Raw genomic sequence first — 13,154 nt, 5'->3', positions numbered from 1 at the left:
TATCCTGCCCTGCCCTGACTTTCCCCCACATGTCGATTCCTCTGTAATCCCGAGAGAAAGTGTTGGCCACCCCCCCCCCACACACACACACCCCGTTTTCCAAGTGAAGAACTGAGGCAGAGTAGTCAGTCATCTGTTCAAGGTGCCAATGAAGAGCCAGAATTCAAACGCCCACAGTCTGGTACCCGGTGTCTTTCCCGTCTCTCTTGTTAAGTTGCTGTCATGAGGCATCAGAACTCCTCCATAAGTACTTACCAGTTTTTTTTAAAGATGTCTTTCTCACAGAGGAAAACTTACTTTGTTTGAGACAGGGCTCTGCCTAATCTGCTTTTTCCTTTTTACTTTCCCTTTCTTTCTTTCTTTCTTTCTTTCTTTCTTTCTTTCTTTCTTTCTTTCTTTCTTTCTTTCTTCCTTCCTTCCTTCCTTCCTTCCTTTCTTTCTTTCTTTTTTTTTTTTCTGGAGCTGGGGACCGAACCCAGGACCTTGCGCTTGCTAGGCAAGCGCTCTACCACTGAGCTAAATCCCCAACCCTAATCTGCTTTTTAAACCTCTTAATCCTTCTGATTAGGTTTCCCAAGTGCTGGGATAACAGGTGTGTGCTACATTCCTGGCTTGGGGGGAAAAAACATCTGTGAAGTAGAAAGAAAGAAAAAAAATCCTAGAATAAAAACTGATAATTAGCAAGTGTCCCACCTACATGCTGCTGCCTCAGTGCAGGAGTCAGGGAGCAGATCTGACTGGCAGATCTGATTTTCAGATGAATGCCGGTGGTTCTCAGGTTCCAAAAGGGACAGGGGAGGTTGGAGCCTAACTGGCTCCAAGGTAGCCACTTGGGTGTTACCCGGCTATTGATGTTTCAAACAAGTGTCCCGAGATTTAAGAAAGCTTTCTCTGAACATGGGTGTTTTTGAGATTTTTTTTTGACAGCATGCATTAGTTGTGCATAATAATGAGTCTCCTCGTGAGAGTTTCCTATGCATAGATGATATATTTTGATCACATTTGTTTGCCTCATAATCTCTCTAGTTCCCTGTCCCCCCCATCTTCCACCCCTTCACAGATAATCTTTTTCTATTCCAATCCGTTCTTTTCTTCTTTCCTTTCTTTCCTTCTGACAGGATGGCCTGTAACCCAGACTGGGGTCACATTTCCTATGTAACTCAGGCTGTCCTTGAATTCCTGATCCTTCTGCCCCCGTCTCCCAACAGCTGAAATGACAGGTCACCTGCGCCACGTCTGCTTTCAGACGTACGTTTTGTTAATTTATTTTATATGTATGAGTGTTTTGCCGGAATGCATGCCTGTGCACCATGTGCCTGGCTGTCCCCTGCAGGTGTCAGAGAGGGTATTAGATCTTCTGAAGCTGGAGTTAAGGACGGTTGTGAGCCACCACAGGCTGGAAACACAACTCCGTCCTCTGTGAGCCTTTAACTTGTGAGCCTTAGTTCCAGCTCCACCTTTAAAAAAAAAAAACTAGAATCTACTCAGATCTAATTTCAATATTTATAAATGAAATAAAAACTCTACGTGTAAATACACCTGCTCCCTGCCTTGCAACAGAGTCTCACTGTGTTGCTGCCTCTTTGGTGGTGGGATTAAAGGTATACGCCACCACACTCAGCTCCATTCTCTTTTATCTCTTAGATTTATTTTCTGTATATGTGTGTGTGTCTCTGTGTGTGTGTACATGTGTGCGGGTGCCCACTGAGGCCAGAAGAGGACATCAGATCTCCTGAGGCTATAGTCACGGTGGTTTGAGAGTCTCCTGATGGGTAGGTCCTGGGAATCAAACTTAGTTCCTCTGGAAGACGAGGAGGTGCTCCTACCTGCTCAGCTGCCTCTCCAGTACCACATCCTGTTTTCTTTATCTGTTCACCTGTTCATGGACACCCAGGCCAATCCCACAATGCCACTGTGGTGGAGAGTGCGGGGAGAACCATGGGTATGCAGGTGCCTGTGTGTGTGCTATCTGCCATTCCTTGGGACATATATTCAGGAATGGGGCAGCTAGGCAAATGCCTGGTTTCGTGTTTTGAGGCACAGCCGTGGGATTTTCCATAGCAGCTGCATTAATTCAGATTCCCTTCCACAGTGACTAAGGTTCTTTCCCCACCCACATCCTCCGCCTCTTTTGTTTTGTTGTTCCTTTCTTCTCTGTAGACGTTCTGCTGAGGGTGAGATGGAATCTCAGTGGCCACGCACATTTTTGATATGTTGGTTTTTTGCCCTCAGTGTTTTCCCCCAAGCTAACATTTTAAAATTAATACCTCGCTCTTGAGCATGACACGTGTGACACACGCAGCTCGCGATTCACGAGCTGTTCAGATTCGATGCTTTTTGTCAGCACTGCAGAGCACGGAGGAAACACAGAACCCTTCTGAGTGAATGCTGGGAGTGCGAGTCAGTGTGGAGTACATAACCTTGTGGAGCTGAACTCTGTGCCAGGCACCTGCTAATGATGAGGGAGAAAAAATTAGTTACAACAGATAAGGGAAAGTCATGGTTGTAGAAATTCATCCCTGTGAGTGCGTATCTGGGTAGGCAATGCTTGAACCTTTACCTGTTTAATCTTACTATCTGTTACATTCAGTTACACTCCTCTCTCTCTCTCTCTCTCTCTCTCTCTCTCTCTCTCTCTCTCTCTCTCTCTCTGTGTGTGTGTGTGTGTGTGTGTGTGTGTGTGTGTGTGTGTATCTGTGTGTAGGAGTATAGGGAAAAATATCCAAAGATACTAGCACATTTGTCCATCCAGCTGTGGGAACCTGGTCATTTTACAGAAATAGTGGTCTAAGATATTATCGAACCTCAGGCAGATCCCTTGATGGAATTGTCTGGAAAAAAAAAAAACAGCAGCAGGAAGTCACAGAGGGAAAGGACAGGGCAGTGGTTAGAGTTCGGTTGCAGGCTACAGACCCCACTCTCGTTATGGTAGTGGACAGTGGTCCATTGCCAGGTGCTGAGTGACTTTCAACTCAGAGGTGACACCGTAATGCTGAGCATCCAGAGACAGTCCTTTCCCTCTAGAATGTCATTGCCTTGGCCGTGATTGGTCAGGGTACTTCGACCACAGCCCTTCTTTGCCTCTACTGAGACCCACACTAGTATGATACAAGCCTGTTCCTCAGCTGTCATCCGGTCAACCCAGTTCTGAATTAAAGTTCCTTTCAGGTTGGTGGACTTCAATCAAAGCATAAACCGGGAATGGGGAAAGTGGTTCAGTTGTAGAGTACTTGCCTAGTGTGTGTGAGACCCTGGATTCTATCCCTGTCACTTCAGAACCCAAACTGGCAGGGAGTCTGGAAAACCAACATATAACTTTCCTGTGTGAACTATAGAAGCAAACGTCACCAGGGTCATACTACTTGAGTCACTGAATGTCTTTCAGCTCAGGAAGATACTGAGATTCCTTTGAGTACCCTCAGGCCTGGACGTTGGCTTAACCCCACTCCTGATAGCATTTGCTTCTCGGACCAGATGGCCTTCATCCATGCCTAGATGCTTCGCTTTGGGATGATGCCTTAATACAACTTCTACCCATTATTGAAAATGTGGCAGCCTGGGGTGGGTGCACCCACTTCAGGGTTTGGTCTGGCTATGAAAGGCTCATACTCTGCCTCTCTTTTCTCTCCATAGAGATTCCCCAGTGCGCCGGTTGCAACCAGCACATCCTGGATAAGTTCATCCTGAAGGTCCTGGACAGACACTGGCACAGCTCCTGCCTCAAGTGTGCAGACTGCCAGATGCAGCTAGCTGACAGGTGCTTCTCCAGGGCCGGGAGTGTCTACTGCAAAGAAGATTTTTTCAAGTGAGTCACAGCCTACTGCTCCTTACGGCTTCTTCTGTCTTCTCAGGCAGTAGGGAGGATTGGGAAATTACAGTGTCTTTGGTACCTTCCTTATAGTCCTTCTGAACTGCATTGCAACCTGGGAACTAGCACCTGACCTCACCCTGGCTCTTCAGAGTGGAGATCTGACCAAGGGCATGGGCTAGGCTTCACCAGTCTGGAGAAGCTTTCTGTCTCAGTGAGTCGGGGCTCAGGGTTTGCCCTATCATTCAGGAGACTCAGAGCATATGCTCTTAGCTTGTGCCCTGTCTTTGAAGGAGCATTCAAGGCTGTCTCCTTGGCTGCTTTCAGGCCTCAGAGGTGAGAGAAGGTTTCATTGTCTGGAATGGAAACATGACAGGAGCCCAGCCCTGGCTGGGCTTAAAACTACTTGGCTGTGTTCTTTTAGTCAGTTACTGAACTTTGGTGTGTCTCAGTTTGCTTGTCTGTTGAAAGTGGGGCTACAAATAGAGCTCTCATGTCACATCGGTTTTAAATAGAGTAACGTATGTAAAGTTCTTGGGAGGCAGTGTCATGTGACATTGGCTCTAAACGCTGCCCTGGACTTTCTGTTTGGGGACTGAGTTCATCAGGAAAATCCTGCTGGGGCTTTGGGCAAGCGAGAGTCTCCCAAGATTTATTTTCGGCATCCTTTAGTCTGATGCTTTAGTCAACAGGAGCCTGCAGCCAAAGGAGAACCAGCCCAGGGTGTGGGGTGACACATCAGTGCCACTGAGTCTGGCGCTCACTCACACTATGGGGAGCTTCCTGAGAGTGAAACGGGCTGCCAGGGAGGCTCACCCAGGCCTGAAGCATTCATGACCAGTGGCCGGCTGGGGGAGGGGCAGTCACAGCCTCCTGGTCATGTGTTCTGGAGACAAGGAGGAGGAATAGTGGGAAATTCTGAGGCTTTTCAAATCCCTTTTGAGTCTCCCTGAAGAGATTGATCCTGTCTTTTCCTTTCTTTTCCTTTGGGGTGGGGGTGTTTACTGCTTCTCTTTCTCCCTCTGGTTTTCTCCACCTCTGACCCTCCCTGTTTCTACCCCTTAGACCACACCATTCCCCAGTGGGTGACAACGCTTGTTTCTGTCTTGCTGCCTCAATGGTGCCCTAGCCAGGCAATGTGGCAACCCTTGTGGACTGGATTCCGTTGGTATTGTGTGTTTCATTGCATTTGTGTGTGTGTGTGTGTGTGTGTGTGTGTGTGTGTGTGTGTGTGTGTAGAGTCAGAGGAAGCTGGGGAAGGGGACACCACCCTACAGTTTGTCCTTGTATTTTGGAAAGCCCCAGAGAGCTCCAGAGGTAAAGTCCAAATTACCTTCTCAGACACCCAGAGACAAAGGCGGAACAGGTACTGAGATGCCCCTGGGTCAGACATCAGAGTCCACGGGGATTCTAGCTGGTCCAGCCTGGCAGGTCAGAGTAACTGGTATGGTAGAGGCAGAGGCTGTTAGGGCCATGGACCAGAGTTTCCCCAGTCAGAAGCACCTCCTGAGCCCCCCAGCACAGCCTTAGGATCCTGTCTGGTTTTGACCTGTTCAGCTGGTTACAGCTTGGGAAAGGGGGTGGGAAGCAAGAGTCTGGGAGAAAGAATGGCAAGGAAAGAGGGTCTCCCTAGACCCAGGAGGGGCCTAGGTGAGGCAGGAGAGGGATCACCATAGCTCTTCTTCAGTCAGGCGAGTACCCCAGCAGCCCTGCCTCCTGCCTCTCATTTTTCCCCTTCCTGGCCTTGTAGCAACAACTCCTGACTGGCCGTCACTTGCTTCCTGAAGTTCACAAGCCTCTCCAGACCAGCTGCCCTTCCTCGCAGCATAGGCCAAATCCCAGCTCTGTCTTTCCCCAGAGCCCCTTACCAGACAGCATTCTCGGAGGCTTCTAACTTGGGCTTTCAGTTCTCCCTCTCTTTACTGCTTCAGCACAAGTGTCAGGCAGAGGATTACCCACCATTCCATGGGAGCCCAGAGAACAGCTCCTGATAGTAGGAGCCCTGGGGGGCATCACACCCTCTGCCTGTCCTCTTTCTCACATGGTTGACTCTAGTTTGTTCCTCTTGAGCCTGTCTTCCTTGTTGGCTGAGGACCTGTGTTATTTCTCCACATAAACACCCAACCCTTGCCCACAGACCATTGCTGCGTTTGAGAAACATATAGTAAACACCATAATGGGTTTGCAGGGGCTTCGGTGAACAATTTCTTCTGTGTTTTGCTTGGTGTCTTGGGAAACGCAGCTGTAATTATTTCCTTTGTTCTGCAAGACTGCTGGGCTGAGCTGCCTCCCGGTTGATGTGGAGGGAGCTGGCCACAGGCTCAGTGCTGAAGCAGGCCATTAGCTCTGTGAGGAGTGCTGTGAGGAGGAACTTAAAGCCAAGGCCATTAACCAGAGAGGAAGATTGGCACCTCCCAAGTGTCCAGTGAGGAGGCTTGATTTATGAACCTCATCCAACTCTCCGGGACTGAACTGATGCTGCAGGTCCCATCTTAGGTAAGAATAGGGGGAGGAGGAAGCAGGCTGTCCCCTGGGAACCCTGCCCCCCCCAAAAAAAAACCGGTGATAGGTACCACGAACTTTCCCTTCAGGCCACAGTGGGATCTGGAAGACACTGGTCAGAGCCAGGAAGAATCCTTTCTCTGTGCCCTTGGAGAAACAGAGGAAGAACTGTGGTCTTTTCTGGCAGGTACTGCATAGTCCTGCCCTGAGACAGGGAAGGATTCAATGATCTGCTGACTGGCACTGGCTCTGCAGCTCTAAGGTCCTGGAATGACTGGAATAACCTGTCCGCAACATGGAGCAGGGCAATAACTTTATTGTTTTGCACGGCTGCAGAGTCGTTCTTCACGTGTGTTCTGTGTGCAATATGCAAGTCAAGAATAGGATGTGAAGAGTGAATGCCCTCGCAGTGTGTACTATTTCAACAGCAAAGAGCAGGAACTGAGAGAGCCCCGGTCAGAGCTGGGCTTCCACCGCGGAGCCATGGTAATACTGGCCACAGGCAGCAGGGGGCGATGTTGTTGTATACCCGGAGGAAGAATTACTGTGGGGAGATCTGAGGTGGCATTCTGTGGTGCTGTTTTCTTCTCTCTCTCTCTCTCTCTCTCTCTCTCTCTCTCTCTCTCTCTCTCTCTCTCTCTCTCTCTCCCTCCCTCCCTCCCTCCCTTCCTCTCCCTCTCTCCCTCCCTCCTGTACCTTCTCTTTCTTTTGAGTTTTTGAAACCAGAACATTTATTTTATGACTGATTAAAATCCTCAAGATGAACTGGATGCTGTAACAGCTGCCCTCTTGGGTTTAGGTGTTGTTCCTTCACAGAATCCACGTTTGAGTCTGCGGTAGACAATTTTTAGGTTCCTTATTCGTGCAGTCCTGGTGGTGTTTCGTTTCTTAGCCTGGCCACTCCAGTTACACTTTCTCTTGCTCTTGGCAGGGTAGCCGCATTTGCCACAGGTCGACTTCTGAAGGTGGCAGGCCTTAGAGCCACAGCTGTGTGTCTTACTGCAATGCTTTGCAAACAATGGTGTTCCTTTCATCATCTTGCCTCTGCCCTCTCTCCAGTCCCTTGGTGGTGCTCCTTTCTGACAGGGCCTTTAACTTCCGACCTGCTCAGTAACATGGGTTGATTTTTCTTTTGTTGTTGTTGCTGCTGCTGTTTTTCTTTCTGGGTCTTTAGCTTCTCTGCTCCAAAGGAGATAAAATCTTCAAGCCTGAGGGAAGAGATACCCAACTGATACAGAGAAAGGGGCTGTGATTTCCTGAGTCCAGTCAGTACTAGGAGAGCCAGCCTCCATGCAGAAGGCATCCTGAAGCCTGTTGCACTGCATTTGTTAAGCACGTCTTTTCCAGATTGTGTGTTCAATATAACACATAGGGCCAGGGCTTGAGGAGAGTAGGGGTTTGGGAATAGGTCTTCCAAGCTCACCCTTCATCACCGTCAAGTGACAGGGAGCCCTGAATGTCCCCTAACTGAAGCACAGTGCACCTAGGGTGGGTCTCTGCCCTGGCAGATGCGTTCCTGCACTGGTAGATGATCCCTTAGTACCTCTGGGCTCAGGTGCTTTCTTTAGGAAAGGTGAGAATTCTGATGTCCCCTGCTGTAGAAGACCCACAGTGCACAGGACCATTCTGCAAAATGGAGTTGTAGAAGCAGTTTGGTGAACCCAGATTGGAGCTTGCTAGCATCCATCCTCTCTTTTACTAGCTGCCTGTCAGAAAAAAAAGAAAAAAGAAAAAAAAAAAGCAAGTACCCAGCCTTTCTATGCCTCTCGGGAGTGCACACTTCTACATGGTTACCTCTAGAGTGAGTAACCGTGCCCACGTGGCTAACTCTGGGAGCCTGGTCCTGCTGTAGAGGACATGGCTCTTAGAACCTCCTCTTTCAAGGCTGGGGCTGCTCCCACCTCTCCTATTCGCCCTCCTTCCGAGTTGAGAGCTTCCGATAGAGATGACTTGTAACTGTCTGGAGTGGCTCACCTCCAGGTAGGGCAACGTGGAGGGTGTTTGCAGTGTGTCAGGGGCTAAGTCACAGAGAAACGGGTCCTGTTGATTGATATGGCTTGGGAGAGAAACCACGATGCTTCAAATGCCAGGGCAAGCATAGCTGGGAGTGAGGTTCATACAGTGTTTGGGTAAGGGGAAGACTTCAAGGTCATTCCAGGAGGCAGGGCATTTCAATTGACCCGGATGACTGGGGATCTAGACTCTGCCTGTCAGGGCTTGTGGGAGACAGATGCAGGCTTTCTAGGGTGCTGTGGTCCTAGAAGGCTCCTATATGAAAGGTAGTACTTTAGGGGGTGTACCCCCTCTGATCCCAAGGCTTTCACCCTGCCAGGTAGCTAAGGGGTCTCTGGAGGGGTGAAGGACACAGCCTCAGGGAACTATGTGGGCGAGCATTCTCTTCGCCTTGCCAGCCCCTCCCCCAGCCAGTCAATCTGCAGGTGGCTGTCAGCCAAGGGCAGGTAGGCAGCGTCCTTGGGGCTGTGTGATTTATCCCTGCAGTCCAGGACACTGTGTTGCAGCATGCTGGCTGTTTGGCTGACACAGGGTGGTTTTCCTGGCTGTGCACAGGTCTCTGCTGGTGTCCTCCACCTAATCCCTCAGTGACCAGAACCTCTCTGTTCGTTATCGGATTTGAAGGCAGGAGCCCATAGATTATGGCCTCATCTTTAAGGAACGAGGTTGGCCTCCTCTTGAGTGGACTTCATAAAAAGGGGTAGGTATTGGGATTTAATCCACGATCATCGTGAACCTGAGACATCAGGCGTTACGGAGCCACTCATGTGGCTGTGTCTAAGGTGGAAATAAGAAGTCAGCCCCTTTGAGTTACTGTTAGGGTTGAGGAAGACGAGGCAAGTGCCGGCTGGTTGCCATTGTGAGCTGGTCTCACTAGGGCAGTGATGGTGCATGTGTCCAGGCAGTTGTAGGAAAGCAAGAGAAGGCTTGTAGGGTCAGAGGCTAAGGTGATGAGGCTCTAAAGCCTCGGGGTCAGACAGTGCTCCGGGCAGAGGCTGTGGCAGCGTCCGTCATGGGAACTGTGGATCTTGATTTGGGAGTGGACTGGGAGCCTGTTCCTCTGAGTCAATACTGTTCTGGGACTGTCAGTGGCTGTGAATGCGGTCTGGGGTCAGATGTTTGCTTGGCCACCTTGTATTTCTAATAACTATATACCTCCTGGGAGACAGGCAGACAGACACACAGACAGATGTGCAGTCACATATAGACACACAAGAGACACACGAACATATACACGCACAGACACACATAGTACTGAGGAACCTGCAGGCAGGAGGGTCTCTTTGACATGTGGTTTCCATAATTTCTGAATAGTTTATAGTCTAATTCCCTTGCTAAACAAATTACACCTTTTAAGGTAATGATCGGATGGTTCCGATAGTGCCTGTGTGCATGGAGATTTGTAAGACTTGAACACACTGGAGGGACCAAGCCACAGTCATTTGTGACAGCCAGTAATCAAGGCAGAAGCAATTACTTAGCCCAGCAGGTCTCCCGGGGGACCAGCAGCCATATATCAGGTGGTGATGAGCCCAGGATTATCTGACCACCCAGAGCCCTTGAGTTCAGCTGGGCCCTATGTCCAGCCTCTGGAGCCCAGTTTCCCGACATCTGTGGAAATCAGATCTCGGGATCTCCTGCCATGGGGGACTCTTTGGAACCAAACAGTTGCAAATCAGCTTGGGGGGCAGATGGCACTGGGCGGCGGAAACAAGGTCCCCAAGCACAGTGGATCTGGGTGACACGGGAGTGGCAGCTGTGAGCAGCATTAAGGCCAGCCGCAGTACGGGCGGGCGAGCCTTTTAATTCTATCCTGCACTCTCATCCCTGCCCATTTGGGTGGTAAGTCACAGTGCTTCGCCTCAAAGCCCCTTGTCATTTCTGCTGCCTGTCCCACAGGTTCCTGACAGACACTTCTGCGTTACCCATGCTATCAGACCTCCCTCAACCCATTTATCGCTTCCTGCCGGGGGCCCTCTCTGATCAACTAACTCCCACCACCTCCTGGTCCCACAATCTGTCGTCCATTCATCCTCTGCCGAGTCTCTAGCCAAGGTCACTCCTCGGTTGTCAGAGTCAGTGTCTGATTTGTGACTCCGTTCCCGGAGAACTGTCTATGTCCCTAGAACCCCACTTTGAGAGGGAAAAAAACAGAAGAGGTTTGGAGTCTGTGGTCAGTGTTAGCAACGGGCAGAGCAAAATCAAACCAAACCAAAAAACCCTAAGGGACTAGGTGGCGCTCTGTCTCCAAGTCCCCTTTCCAAGGTAGTTTGGGACTCAGAGCTCATCAAGTAATCTCTAGCTGCATGGCTGCACGGGGTAAGCACGGACTTCTTGTGTGCAGATGCATGAGGTCAAGAGCATGGTCCCCGGCCCAGAATCAAATATCCAAGGTGAATCTTCCTCCCAGGTGGAGCAGGCCCCTTGGCAGAAGCTGAGCAATCCAGAGTAAAGAGGTTCTCTTAGGCCTAAAGTGTTACCATGCACCAAAGAGACTGTTCCAAGTCTATTCCCATCTATGAGACCTACCAGGCTGTTGAATAAGGTTTTAATGAGGTTATCCAAATGACATGCTTGGTGCCTTAGCAAACTGCAGGGGGCTGGGCACTCCACAGGCCAGGCACTGGCTCTGACAACACTGGTGTGACCTTGGCCAGAGATTCAGCAGTGGATGAAGGGGAGCCAGACTGTGGGATCAGGAATGCTGAGCTCGGAAATTTCACGAGGCAATGGGAGTGAGGTGTCCAGGGAAGGGCTTGGCAGGAAGGGACATATGGCTGGAGGAGGTGCAAGGGGAAGGCATGGCCTTCTGAAAGCTCTGGGGGTGCAGGTCCCCTCAGGGGGAGAGGGAACATGTGGCCTATGTATTCCTTGGTTTTCTCATTGCTGTCTGTGGTAGAAGACCTGAGAAGAGCAACTTGAGGAAGAAAGGGTTTGGCTCCCTGTCTAAGAATCCATCACAGCTGCACAGGCATGGTGGTAGGAGTGTGAGGCAAGACGGCTTACCCTGTGTCCCCACTCAGAAAGCAGAGAGGAGTCAGTATTGGTGCTGAGCTCACTCACTCCAGTTTATTCAGCTGATGGAAGGGTATGGCCGACATGCTGGGTGGGGGCTCCTGCTCAATTAAACCTTCCTAAAAACATCCTCAGAGGGATGCCCAGAGTCACTTATGTGATAATTCTAAATCCGGTCAAGTGACAATGGAAGTTAACTCCAGCCTCTTTCTTACTGGCTGAGCTGTGTAGTCTCAAGAGAGTCACTGCCTGTCTTTGGGCTCAAGTTTCCTTCTGTATGAGCTGAGGGGATTGGATTAGATTACTACTTCTTCTCAGGTAACATTCACCTCAGAATAACAGCATTTCATACTCTTTGAAGTAATTTACAATATTACATTAATAGCCCAAATAATTGTCAGCCATGGTAGCACACGGCTTTAATCCCAGCATTTGGGAGGCAGAGGCAGGTAGATCTCTGTGAGTTCAAGGCCAGCCTGGTCTTCTACAGATTGAGCTCCAGGTCAGCCAGGACTACACAGTGAGAAAAACCAAAATAGTAAAGGTAACAACAACAACATCAATAATAATAATAACCCAAATACAGAGCAGATCATGGGCTAAGTGGCTCTGCGGGTAAAGTGGATGGTTTGCAAGCGGGGGGACCCACGAAAAGCCAGGGCTAGCAGCGCACACCATAAACCCAGCACACCTATCGTGAGGTGGGATGTCGGCCATCTTTGGCCAGCTAGCCTGGCCTCTGCAGCCAAAAAATAGAGTCCCTCCCTCACAGAGGGTGAAAAGCAAGGCCTAACGCTCGAGACTGCTCTCTGACCTCCACACATATGCTACAGCCCCCAAACATGCATGCCCATATACATACCACACACACACTGAATATACACTAAAACTGAGATCACAGTGACACCATGGACATGTGACTGTGCGACTGCATGCTGTTAGCAGGGGCTCTGTTAGCAGGGGATCTTGGGATCCCCTTTTATGTGTGGAGCAGGCTGGCCACAGCCGGGCAGGGCTTTATGTGCCCATGACATGGCTGTGGCCTTACAGTGGGCGGTGATATATGTTGGAAATATTGGTACATACAGTGACAGTAAATATCAACAACTCACCTGTCAAGTGCGGTGATAGATAAAAGAAATACATGTAGGAAAATGTCAGCCGAGAAAAAAATATACGGCCGGCTATAAATCACCAGCGCGCAATTAAAGCATAAAATCAAGTTAGGCAGTATTTTGTTTCCTTGGGGTGGTGGACGGTGCATCATGGAGTGGCAGCTCCCACACACGGGAGGTTGAACTGGCCTGGCACCCACTGCCTGCCTCCCAGTGGCCAAGCAAGCAGGAGGAGCCTCAGGGAAGGGCTCTAGGACTCAATCCCATCACCATGAGTCTCAGATTTGAGGTGGCGCCACCTTACCCATCTCTAATCTGTAATGGGCTCTTGTGTGGATGCTCTGGGAGTAGGCTCTCATGTGTTCTTGGAAGCCAGGCTCTGGACTAGGAAAGGGGACACATTCCTAGGGATAGGATGTTGGGCTCAGGGAGCAGATGAGAGCTGACCACTGGACTTGGCAGTGTGAGGCCGTCCATGACCCGTCAAGGGCAGACCTGATTGTCTAGGTAGCACACTGAGTGGCTGGATTCGAGAGAAGCCTGGCCCAGGGATACTGGAATCATTGGTCCTAGACCTCCTCAGAGGAGTTTGCTAAAGGAAGTAGAGAGCTGTGTAGAAGGTGGGGTGAGGTGTGGACTTTGCTCTAGAGGGTCATAGGGAAATGGGTGGTAAATGACCAATGTAGGATCAAATATCAGAA

The 13,154-nt window shown here is 49.9% G+C and overlaps 2 protein-coding genes across 5 annotated transcripts in view; one reads left to right on the top strand and one right to left on the bottom strand.

Annotated features, from left to right (window-relative positions):
* Positions 1-13,154, top strand: part of Lhx4 (LIM homeobox 4) — a 53,570-nt gene that overhangs the window by 23,927 nt on the left and 16,489 nt on the right. For 3 of the 4 annotated variants that reach the window (XR_005492253.2, XM_063272478.1, NM_001108348.2), the window contains exon 2: positions 3,634-3,805. Coding sequence is in view for 2 of the 4 variants with exons in the window: in XM_063272478.1 (XP_063128548.1) it covers positions 3,634-3,805 (172 nt within the window). In the remaining 2 variants the exon portion in view is untranslated. Of the gene's footprint in view, positions 1-3,633; positions 3,806-6,077; positions 6,305-13,154 lie in introns of those variants that run through there. The other variant, XM_063272479.1, reaches the window with a different exon arrangement.
* Positions 7,029-13,054, bottom strand: LOC120096286 (60S ribosomal protein L37-like). Its single transcript, XM_063272694.1, has one exon. The coding sequence runs from the start codon at positions 7,345-7,347 to the stop codon at positions 7,066-7,068; it is 282 nt and encodes a 93-aa protein (XP_063128764.1). The 5' UTR covers positions 7,348-13,054; the 3' UTR covers positions 7,029-7,065.

The sequence above is a fragment of the Rattus norvegicus genome, chromosome 13, assembly GCF_036323735.1.
Source record: "Rattus norvegicus strain BN/NHsdMcwi chromosome 13, GRCr8, whole genome shotgun sequence".
Classification (NCBI taxonomy): Eukaryota; Metazoa; Chordata; class Mammalia; order Rodentia; family Muridae; genus Rattus; species Rattus norvegicus.
Note: the sequence above shows the minus strand (reverse complement) of the source record. Positions and strands in the feature narration are given on the sequence as shown.

What these genes read in the sequence shown, in the direction of transcription:
- LOC120096286 (XM_063272694.1), bottom strand. Translation starts at nt 7,347, where the DNA reads ATGATGAAAGGAACACCATTGTTTGCAAAGCATTGCAGTAAGACACAC.